At 40.6% G+C, this 12,272-nt stretch overlaps 1 protein-coding gene across 4 annotated transcripts in view; it reads left to right on the top strand.

The window, feature by feature from the left end:
* Positions 1–9: 9 nt before the first annotated feature.
* Positions 10–12,272, top strand: part of CFAP96 (cilia and flagella associated protein 96) — a 23,814-nt gene continuing 11,551 nt past the window's right edge. Inside the window, exons 1-5 of one of the 4 annotated variants that reach the window (XM_008000447.3) lie at positions 10–356; positions 3,930–4,105; positions 6,551–6,770; positions 10,633–10,770; positions 10,871–10,946. In XM_008000447.3, the coding sequence (XP_007998638.3) occupies positions 3,997–4,105; positions 6,551–6,770; positions 10,633–10,770; positions 10,871–10,946 (543 nt within the window). In that variant the 5' untranslated portion in view covers positions 10–356; positions 3,930–3,996. Of the gene's footprint in view, positions 357–3,929; positions 4,106–4,674; positions 6,771–10,632; positions 10,771–10,870; positions 10,947–12,272 lie in introns of all 4 variants that reach the window. The other 3 variants (XM_073017777.1, XM_008000446.3, XM_008000450.3) reach the window with 3 other exon arrangements.

A 12,272-nucleotide genomic window follows, 5' to 3' on the forward strand; every position in this document is an offset into this window, starting at 1 on the left:
GAGGCGGGGCGGGTAGCCGAAGACTTATATTTGATGAATTCTCTTAGTTATGTCTTTTCTGTCCTGCGAACACTCACACGTCCTTCTGTGTGTTCTTCAATGCGGATTCGAATCTCCTCGTATTCCCCCTCAGCGTGCTTGGAATGGATTCTCCCGTACCCGGGGCAACACTCACACAATAAACGCCAGCTGTTGTGGAACGTGCAGAGGCGCTTCGCAGCCCACGCGTGTCGCGGGCGCCCGGGAACCCTCGCCGTTCCCGCCGCGCAGTAAACCTGGACGAGCTGGGACAACCTGATCTCGGCTGTCGGAGTGGGTGTCCTCAGGAGAGGTGACTTGGTCCTCGCGGACGCCAGGTGTTGTCCCTTAGATACCTGCCACCTCCGTTTCCTTCCTGGAAAATAGACTAGTCATCACCTCCTCCAGTTTTCTGCCCCTTCTTCACCTCTCACGACACTCTATCCGTACCTTTCCAAGGGAACGTGCCATCATTCGGCTATGCTCTATTTTCTTGTCTAATAGATTGTAAGGTCCTGCGGGCAGCGTCTATGCCTTCTTAAATCTGTTTCTAGTATCTGCCAGCAATCTTAACCCGAAGGGGTTTGCAGAATATCTGTTAAATAAATGAATGAATAATATTGTAAATGTTGCTCAAGAAGAGTTAAGTAGTGGCGGGGCCGGGCGCGGTAGCTCACGCCTGTAATCCCAGCACTTTGGGAGGCTGAGGCAGGCGCATCACCTGAGCTCGGAAGTTGGAGACTAGCCTGGGCAAAATGGTGAAACCCCCGTCTCTACTAAAAATACAAAAAAAAAAAAATATATATATATATATAGCCGGGCGTGGTGGCGAGTGCCTGTAGTCCTAGCTACTCGGGAGGCTGAGACAGGAGAATGGCTTGAACCCGGGAGACGGAGGCTGCAGTGAGCCAAGATCGCGCCACTGCACTCCTAGCCTGGGCGACAGAGCGAGACTCCGCCTCAAAAAAAAAAAAAAAAAAAAAAGGAAAAAGTTAAATATTTTTTCTTTTATTTTTAAATTATACTTTGTGTTCTAGGGTACACGTGCACCACGTGCAGGTTTGTTACATATGTATGTATACATGTGCCATGTGGTGTGCTGCACCCATTAACTCGTCATTTACATTAAAGAAAAAAGTTAAGTAGTGGGGAAGTTCTAGGCAAGAATTTCTTCCTTCCCTCCTCCCTGGCTTGTGTGCCAGGAGCTGCTCACACGCGGGGATACCGTGAGAGGGGGGAACCTCAGTCTCCCAGCAGCTCCTGCCCTTGTGGAGCCAAGTTTCCTGGGGCAAACAACTGTTCGTGAAAGGATCCCACATGACGAAAATAAGATGGTGACCTAGCAGACAACCACGATGAGGGCTTGGAAGAAGTACATGCCGCTGTGATGGAGTTAAAGAAGGGATTAAGAAACTGAGCAGTCGGAAGAATCAGTGTTAATGGCGAGCGGTGGGCTGGGGAGAGAAAGGGTCGGCACGCTGAAGTAAGTGGCTAAAGAGAAAGGGCATGGACAATGGTCCTGTGGCTGGAGAGAGCCCAGCCTAAGGACGGAAAGAGAACAGTTGCAGCCAAGTGGGCCAAGGCAGGGGTTTCCATGGTGACAGATGAGGCTGGCTGATACAGGGCCTGGGCCTGAGACATTTAGGCCCCAGTAGCAGCACTGGAATCGTTTGTGGTTGGGCAGGGGAGTGGAGCTTTGAAATATAAGGTAAATGAAAGTACTACATCTTGACTGAAGTTTGGTTTTAAAGCATCCCTGATTAATGGAAGAGATAGGATGTGGAGAAGTGCGTTGTGTTTGCTTATGTTTTAGTTTAAAATGAATCTTCACTTGCCCCTTTGGTGTTACCTATTAGCAATGATTCATGCTCAGGTGAGCCATTGTTTCAGGCTGACTTGCAGAGAGGCACTGAAACAGCTTGCTCTGAATTTAAGGTAAAAGGCCCCCCGCAGTGGCTCATGCCTGTGATCCCAGCACTTTGGGAGGCCGAGGCGCGTGAATCACTTGAGGTCAGGAGTTTGAGACCAGCCTGGCCAACATGGTGAAACCTCGTTTCTACTAAAAATACAAAAATCAGCCGGGCGTGGTGGCAGGTGCCTGTAGTCCCAGCTCCTTGGGAGGCTGTGGCAGGAGAACTGCTTGAACTCAGGAGGCGGAGGTTGCAGTGAGCTGAGATAGCGCCACTGCACTCCAGCCTGGGCGACAGAGCAAGACTCCATCTTAATAAGTAAATAAATAAATACATTTAAGGTAAAAGCTTCTTACCAGCTGGGCGCGGTGGCCCACGCCTGTAATCCCAGCACTTTGGGAAGCCGAGGCAGGTGGATCACCTGAGGTCAGCAGTTCGAGACCAGCCTGGTCAACATGGTGAAACCCCATCTCTACTAAAAAATACAAAAGTTAGCTGGGCATGGCGGCGGGCGCCTGTAATCCCAGCTACTCCAGAGGCTGAGGCAGAAGAATCGCTTGAACCTGGGAAGTGGAGGTTGCAGTGAGCCGAGATCGCGCTGTTGTACTCCAGCCTAGGCTACAAGAGCGAAACTCTGTCTCAAAAAAAAAAAAAAAAAGTTCTTACCTTGGATTACAAATTGGGAAGACTAACCCAATGTTTGTTTTCTTCACTTGTATATGCCCAGTGCTTAGCTCATAGATGGTGCTTTAAAAACTTTAGGATGGGATGGATGTAAGTATTCTTAGCTCTTTGGGCCTCCTCCTTTTTTTTTTTAGAACATGCCTACTATTAAAAATTAATTTCTTACCTAATGTAAATGTTGAGTTAATGGGTGCAGCACACCAACATGGCACATGTATATATATATGTAACAATCTGCACATTGTGCACATGTACCCTAGAACTTAAAGTATAATAAAAAATTAAAAAAAAAAAATTAATTTCTGGCCAGGCGCGGTGGCTCATGCCTGTAATCCCAGCGCTTTGGGAGGCCGAGGTAGGTGGATCAGTTGAGGCCAGGAGTTCGAGACCAGCCTGGACAACATAGTAAAACTCTATCTCTACTAAAAATACAAAAACTTAGCCAGGCATGGTGGCACGTGTCTGTAATCCAGCTACTTAAGAGGCTGAGGCAGGAGAATCACTTGAACCCGGGAGGCAGAGTTTGTAGTGAGCCAAGAACATGCCACTGCACTCCAGCCTGGGACTGTCTTAAAAAAAAGAGAGAGACTCTGTCTTAAAAAAATTAGTTTCTAAATAAAGAGTTGCATGTTTAATATTTCACTTTTGTTTGAAGTGGTCATTTCCAAAGAAAGCTCAGAGTTGAAGTACGCCCGTTAACAAATACTCAGAATTCATTGTGGAATTTTTGTTTTTGTTCTTGTCTTTATCTTGCCTAAATAATTGTTCTCTTCCCCATTCCCTTTATAATTTTGCCAGTGGCACATTTATTATGTTTATTTAAACTTGAAAAAACCCTCAAGAATTGTAGGGTAATACCTAGATGTGTCGTGCACTCTGAAAAGCTGATATATTTTCAATATAAGGGACAGTGCAGGATGCTGAAATCATTATGTGTAAACTGTAAAAATGTCTGCCTTCTGTAATTATGATTTTCAAATCTACCCTGAACTTCTCAGAAGGATTTGTTTATAATACACCACACAGTAATAATTTTATCATTTCCAACAGATAAATGGCAGTGTAATAGATGATATCTTACACATTCCTTTGTAATTGTGGGCACTTCACATGGAGAGTCAAGGGGAAGGGCTCGTACGGATAATTTTGAATCCCTCTGTTCTCCCCCACTCCACAGAGTGGTTCTTTCCCCATAGAGTATGAGGCTCTTGTTTCATAGTAAACCTTAAAACTCTCAGACTGAAAGTAATTAGAACTGGAGATTAGTAACCACTGTTTTCTAAACATTTCCCTTTTATTTTTATTTTCAATGTAAAGTAGGATTTTTCGATAAAAGAAGTGACCCTAGGGAAACTTTGAAGTTAGCAGTGTAGAAAGCACCACCATGCCTACCATGCCTGCGGAAGGAGGGAAAACGGACATGGAAAGGATTGGCCTCTTTAGTGAGATGGAGTATATTACTGTGGGTGATAAATATGTGTCACAATTTAATCGTAAGTATATTTGCTTTCCTCTATGGGTGAATAGTGGGTATTTTCTAGATAAAATTTAGAATTTAATATTTACATTGAATGATTGTTTAGTGGTTTATATTTTAAAGTGTTTAGTTCTAAAGTTTGTTAACTTGTAAAATTTCAATAGAGTTAAGCAATTTCATTTATTTATTTCGTTATGTATTTATTTATTTAGAAACAGGATATCTGTTACCCAGGCTGGAGTGCAGTGGCCTGATTATAGCTCACTGCATCCTCAAACTCCTGGGCTCAAGGGATCCTGCCATCTCAGCCTCCTGAGTCCCTAGGACTACAGGCATACACTACCATGCCCAGCTAATTTTTAAATACTTTGTGGAGGTGGGGACTCTCACTATGTTGCCCAGGCTGGTCTTGAACCCTTGACCTCAAGAGATCCCTCCCCCTCAGCCTCCCGTAGTACTGGAGTTAAGAGGCATGAGCCACTGCACCCAGCAAGAACTTTATTTTATGAGAATAGGAATCTCGTTTTATGAGGGTACTCTATCCTCATTTATTGTCCTCATAGGTAATTTTATTTCTTTTCAAAGGTGCCTGGCAGTTTTCTCCCAGAATACTTTGGTTAGATGGGACACTCCCCTATGCAAACAGCATTTACATTTGCGTCCAAGAAGGCCATCCGTTGTTACCTTCCTGAGAAATGAAATGCTAAGTGAATGGCTGAGGGATTTTTACAAAAGTCGTAAATAATAAAAAGAGCTAATATACATAAATATTTAAATGTTTCCGTTCAATTTTTGGATATCCGATTACTTCTATATAATAATACAAAATGAAACACTGATTTGGAGACATCTCCAAGATACACTGTCAAATAAAAAAGCAAGGTGGAGAACAGTCTATATAGTGTACTAAGCATTAACAATGTGATTCTTCTGAGACAGCATTTAAAACAATGAAAAGGGATATATATGAAAACATTCACTTGAACATACCTGAACATTTTTTGGGAAACAAAATGATTATCTCTTTGCCTGTGGAAGAAGAATTGGGTGGCCAAGTATGGGAGAAAGACTTGTGAAAATGTTTATACTTTTGAATTTGGAACTATTTGAATGTATTACCTTTTCAAAAATTAAGTTGACCAAGTGTGGTGGCTCACAGCTGTAATCCCAGCACTTTGGGAGGTGGTGGTGGGAGGATTGCTTGAGGCCAGGAGTTCAAGACAAGCCTGGACAACATAGTGAGACCCTGTCTCTACAAAAAATATAAAAATTAGCTGGACATGGTGTCCTGCGCTTATAGTCTCAGCTACCTTGGAAGCTGAGGCAGGAAGTTAAGCCCAGGAGATTGAGGATGCAGTGAGCCATGGTCACACCACTGAATTCTAGTCTGGGTGACAGAAGGAGACCTTGTCAAAAAAAAAAGTTTAAAAAGCTCAGTGATACAGGCCAGGCGTGGTGGCTCTTGCCTATAATCCCAGCACCTTGGGAGGCTGAGGCAGGTGGATCATGAGGTCAGGAGTTCAAGACCAGCCTGACCAGTATGGTGAAACCCCGTCTCAACTAAAAATACAAAAATTAGCCAGGTGTGGTGGTGCACACCTGTAGTCCCAGCTACTTGGGACTGAGGCAGGAGAATCACTGGAACCTGGGAGGCGGAGGTTGCAGTGAGCTGAGATCACACCACTGCACTCCAGCCTGGGGAACAGAGTGAGACTCCGTCTCAAAAAAGGAAAAAAAAAAAAAAGGTCAGTGATACAGATTCACGTTTTAATAGTCAGTTGAATTAGGGATTCTATGCACTTCAAAAAATTCTCCATGTTACCAAAGCTCTCCTCAAATAGAGCTCTCCTAGATCTAAATTACGAAAGATGTTTTAAATACTTATCAAAACAGCCTTTAAAAAATTACTGGGCTACTAGTATTTCACTGTATAAATTCCACAGTTTAAAAATCTGTTCTCCTGTTGATGGACATTTGGGCTGTTTTATGTTTTTGATTATTGTGAGTAAAACTGCTATGAACATTCTTGTTAATATCTGTTAGTGGCCATGGACACTCATGTGTCTTGAGTATATGCCCCAGAGAGGAATTGCTTCAATTTGAGTATGAAACACCCGTATCTTCGACCTACGCACACACTCTTACTGCCGTCTCACACAGTGCTTCCTAGTCTGTAGTTGGAGAAACATTGAATTAGATCTCTTTAAGGTCTCTACCAGCTCTAAAACTCAGAGTGTATCACCAAAGCCTTAAATATTAAAATGTTTTGATGAAAACCACTTAGGTCTTATTGTGAAGATAGCCCTTCACACAGAGCTTTCAGGGAATATTTCGAAACAGTGCTCTAGAGCTCAAAATTCATAATTGGCCCAAATGGTATTTGGAAACTGTTCTCTTCTTTTTCATGTCCTTTAATTGCTAGTAAGCTCAAAATTATCATCTGCCTAATTTATTTTTAAAGGACCTTTTAATGAGGCTGCAAGCAAAAGTAAACAGATGCTACCTGGGGGATCCAAAGCAATGTCAGACCTTCAGGCAGGTTATTTCGATCCCCGTTTTGTAAGGATTTTTGAAGGAGAAGGCTACGTGAATCTGAATCAAGTGAGGAGACGGGATATGATGGAAGCAGCCAAAAAAAATCTAGGCAAAGCCTTCTTCCCTAGTAGTGGAGAGAAAAAGCCGTAAGTGTTTTTTGGGGAAAAGTCTTAAATAGATTTTCTGCACCTTTATCCCTAAATTAAATGTTTGTTTTTCTGTGGGACTTACTTATGTAAGATGAATTTTTAAGTGTTATTCTTAGTTTGTCTTAGGTGGAGATAGTTGTATTGGATGATTTAGATTGACAAGTAATCTTGATTAAATATATTCTCATTATATTAAATTTTAGATTATCTATATCACTGTGCTCTATTTGTTGATATAACAAAAACAACTTAAATAATAAAATTTGTTCGAAAACCTTGCAAAGTCAGATTGGGGAAAAAATTGCCTTTAATTATCATGTCTATGCCCCTGACTATTTTTTCTGCTGTTAACGAAGTACAAATAAAAATGTAAGGCTGGGTGCAGTGGCTCATGCCTATAATCCCAGCACTTTTCGAGGCCAAGCTAGGAGGAATGCTTGAGGCCAGGAGTTTGAGACCAGCCTGGGCAATATAGTGAGACCCCATCTCTACAAAAGTTAAAAAATTAGCTGGGTGTCGTAGCATGTGCCTCTAATTCCAGCTACTCAGGAGGCTGAGGTAAGAGGATCCCTTGAGCCCAGGAGTTGGATGTTACAGTGAGCTATGATTGAGCCACTGCACTCCAGCCTGGATGTCAAAGCAAGACCTTGTCTAAAAAAAAAAAAAGAAAAAGTAAAAGAAAAAAATATATTGTGGAATTAGGATAATTTTTTTTTTCAGTTGGAGTCTTCCTCTGTTGCCCAGGCTGGAGTGCAGTGGCATGATCTTGGCTCACTGCAACCTCTGCCTCCTGGGTTCAAGTGGAGGAGGGTTCTGGACCATACCTGGCCAGAAATTCTTTTTTGATGAAGAAAATAATTGATCAAAAATACATTATTTTTAAATTATTGTGAAGATATACTCATGAGGTTTAACAGTATCTTAGTTATGACGACTGTCAATGTTCCCTTTAAATTAGTTTAACATTAGACCATGAAGTCAGTGTAATGTTATATGACTGAGACTTAAAACGTAATGTTCAGTGAAACCCCGTCCCTCCTAAAAATACAAAAAATTAGCTGGGCATGGTGGCACGCACCTGTAGTGCCAGCTACTCGGGAGGCTGAGGCAGGAGAATCTCGCTTTAACCCTGGAGACTGAGGTTGCAGTGAGCCGAGATCACACCACTGCACTCCAGCCTGGGTGACAGAGTGAGACACCATCTCAAAAAAACAAAACAAAACAAAAAAAAACGGGTATTGTTCATTCACACTCAATAGCTTTGACGCTCTCAATTTATTAATTTGATAGATGATCACTGAAGTCTAATTTTGTGCTTATTTACTGTATTTTTTGAGACTAGTAAAACTACTTTGTAGAACTTATACTTCCTTCTAATTCTAGTAGGCAAAGTCAGCCAAAATTATTGTCTCTATTAAGAGTGAGGATTTTTGGCTGGGCACGGTGGCTCACGCCTGTAATCCCTGCACTTTGGGAGGCTGAGATGGGCAGATTACCTGAGGTCAGGAGTTTGAGACCAACCTGGCCAACATGGCAAAACCCCATCTCTACTAAAAATATAAAAATTAGCTGGGCGTGGTGGCAGGCGCCTATAATCCCAGCTACTCGGGAGACTGAGGCAGGAGAATCACTTGAACCCAAAAGGTGGAGGCTGCAGTGAGCCAAGATTGTGCCTCCAGCCTGGGTGACAGAGACTCCGTCTCAAAAACAAAACAACAAAACAGAAAAAGAGTCAGGATTTTCGGTGGGTGCGGTGGCTCATGCCTGTAATCCCAGCACCTTGGGAGGCTGAGGTGGATGGATTGCTTGAGTCTAGGAATTTGAGACCAGTCTGGGCAATATGACAAAAACCCATCTCTACAAAATACACAAAAATTAAGCCAGCGTGGTGATGCATGCCTTTAGTCCCAGCTACTCCGGCAGCTGAGGTTGCGGGGAACGCTTGAGCCCGGAGTTTGAGGCTGCGGTGAGCTGAGATTGCAGCACTGCACTGCAGCCTGGGCAACAGAGTGAGACCCTGTCTGAAAAAAAATAGAGTGAGGATTTTCTTTTTTTCTTTAATTTCATCTTTTTCTACCTTTTGACACTTTGGATAGATTTGAATTATTTATTATTATTACTGTTTCTTGAACTTTTTCACTTTCTTAGATATAAATTTAGAAATGTGATTTTTTCCTTTTGTCACTACTTTCTTTTTTATGTAATATGTGAAATAACTTTTTCCTATTTTTCAGTCTTTTCTCCTGCCTGTGATAAACTTTGACTCATGTGGTAATAATTGGGAATTGCTACCTTGATACATTAGTTTATAATATGCTTATATTCATCTGTCAGCCAAGAAATAATAACAGTTTTATAGTTAGACTAGGTTTCCTTTTTTAAAAAAATTCACAGATATGTGAAAAACGTCTATAATTTAGTGGATACAGAAAGTGTTTCCAAAAAGGGAGACTGGTATTATAAATAAGAAGCCCTTATACAGAAATTTATTCAACACCAAATTATGGAACCATAGGCATTATTTATTTATTTATTTATTTATGTATATATGTATGTATGTGAGATGGAGTCTGGCTCTGTCATCCAAGCTGGAGTGCAGTGGCACTATCTCGGCTCACTGCGATCTCAACCTCCCAGGTTCAAGCGAGATTCTCCTGCCCTAGCCTCCCAAGTAGCTGGGATGACAGGCACAGGCCACCACGCCCAGCTAGTTTTTTGTATTTTTAGTAGAGATGGGGTTTCACCATGTTGGCCACGCTGGTCTCAAACTCCTGACCTCAGGTGATCCACCCACCTCAGCCTCCCAAAGTGCTAGGATTACAGGCGTGAGCCACCACACCCACCTCCAGAACTGTAGGCATTTAATAAATTCTAAATAGAATGACTTTTAATGCTTGTGTTAAATCACTCTCTGGGTAAATTATGCCTGTATGTGAATAGTTCTCCTTTCTCTGCATTATCCCTGCTCTATTTCCTTGTTGTATTTTAGAATTTCATTCCATAGGTTCATAAAGAGGGATTAATTGAAATATGCTTTCCTACCATTTGTAGACTGAAAGTATTGATAATAAGCAATCAATGTTGATGTCTTTCAAGTTTTTGAAATTTTTAACTCAGATGTATGAACAGTGTCAAGTTTTGATAGTAATAAGGCTTCATTTGTCTTGTAGACCTTTTTCTGATTATTAAAATTTGTTTGCTTCAATGGTAACTTAAGAATTAGAGACTATGACTGTCGCTAACAATAGTTATCCTTATTGTGGAAGTTTTAACAAAAAATCTGTGAAAGTGCTGGATAGTAAACACTTTAATGATTTTGCATAGATACTGTGTGCCCAGAAAATTTAACATTAAAATGGAAAAAAAGAAAATATTTGGTTAATTTTTTCTGCAGTAAAGTTATGAGATATAAACCAAACAGAAGAAAATTAGCACCCAAATTCCCTGAGTCACTTTCCATCAGTAGTGGAAACAGCAGTCTTAAATATTTGTTTTGCAAGTGTAGTTTCTTGTGGATGGATATTCAGATGTATTTATTAGCTAACTTGCCATAAAGTGCCCACAAATTAATCTAAAAACACAAAAGACTCTGTTTATTGTTACAATTGACTGAATTAATGGGAATGATTCTAACTTCCTAAGGATTACGCAGTTTTATTTTTATAGAATGTTTAAAATAATACAAATATTGAAAACATATCTCACATCAAAATCTGTGACTGAAGAATAAGGAAAATGAAATTAGATTAAAACTAGCATTTTTTTCTCTTTTTTCCCAATCTTTTTAAAAATTATGGTAAAATAGACTTAAAATTTGCCATTTTAACCTCTTCCTTTTAAAACACCAAAAAATTGTAAGATGTGGCTTAGGAAGCTACTATGGAACAATAGGTGGTCCAGTCCCATTTTTCAGCGCACAGTCAAAACCTCGAGAAAAATATAAGGCACCTGGAAAGAATTTATACACAAATCCGGGAAAGAAAGGAACTGGATATGGGTAAGATATTTTTAATATCTTGTCTTATAGTTTGTTTTGAAATTTTGGAAAATTAAATTTCTGAACTCTGAAGTCACCATTACTTACTTTGCTTCCTTAGCTATGCAAATATTACCATAGGTAAACAGTTTTCACACTCTGCTGACTTCTATGATGCAGCAAAACTAAATTATAAGGTAAAAAATTTGTTTTGAATGTTTCAACCTTTCTTTTATTTAGTTAACTCGATATTAATAATTCACTTGAGGCTGGGTGCAGCGGATCATGCCTGTATTCCCAGTGCTTTGGGAGGCGGAGATGGGCAGATCCCAAGGTCAGGAGTTGGAGACCAGCCTGACCAACATAGTGAAACCCCATCCCTACTAATCTTACAAAAATTAGCTGGGCATGGTAGTACACGCCTGTAATCCCAGCTACTCAGGAGGCTGAGGCAGGAGAACGCTTGAACCCAGGATGCAGAGGTTACAGTGAGCCAAGATCACGCCACTGCACTCCAGCCTGGGTGACAGAGCGAGACTCTGTTTCAGTAATAATAATAATAATTCACTTGAGATCTAATTTTGTTTTGTTCTATCTATTTGTATCACTGGGGCAGTGGCAAACTCATGTTTATGAATTGTGATAATTTTACTGTTTTATTAGATTTTCATATCTTGCTGTATATCCTCTCAGCTCCTTCTGGGATGAATTTTATCTCTTGCTATGGTTTACCACATCTATTTTATATCTCTCTAAACTAGCTGCGAAACTTCTATTAGCCTGGCCTGATCAACTATGTTCTATTTTAAATAAAGAGTTATATCCTGACCCTTAGCCATATTCCCAACACACCCTACTATCTGTGCCTGCAAAAATAGTGGTAATACTTTTGGGCTGATCAAGAAGCCATTACGATGAGCGAATGGGATGGAGGAGTGGAGGGGTGATGGGAAAAAGTGGAGGTTAGAGAATGGATGAATCCTATGAGGAGACAGAGGAAAGGATAGGAGAAAACTGCTCACTTTATTAAATGGCAGAGATAAAAACTGAAATTTACTAGCATATGCCTCTTACACTCACTGTGTACGATATTTGACTTATAATGAGACCTGTTCCTTTATATGGGGAATGTCTATTTGTAAATAAATAAAGGAACCCTTATAAATTTTAGAACCATACGAATAGAATTTCACAATATCACCATAACATAAAGGAAGCTGGTAGTAATGAAAAGTCAAGTTAATTTGAACATAAAGCATTAAATGGCAATCACTTTATAGCTTTTTGTTTTTGTTTTTATAGGCACGCAGGCTGTAACAGTTTTGCTATGGTAATTTTAAATACCAGTGGAATGTGAAAGAATAATGACCATTTTGCTGACAGGCATGTCCAAACCCAGGAACAGTTTTCCATTAAATTGGGCAGAAACCTTGGTTCTTATAAAATTGTATATAAACTAATTTTCATCTGTAGGAATAATAATACGTACATACTACACAACTACATACAGTGGAATTTTATAG

This window comes from Chlorocebus sabaeus, chromosome 7, assembly GCF_047675955.1.
Source record: "Chlorocebus sabaeus isolate Y175 chromosome 7, mChlSab1.0.hap1, whole genome shotgun sequence".
NCBI lineage: Eukaryota > Metazoa > Chordata > Mammalia > Primates > Cercopithecidae > Chlorocebus > Chlorocebus sabaeus.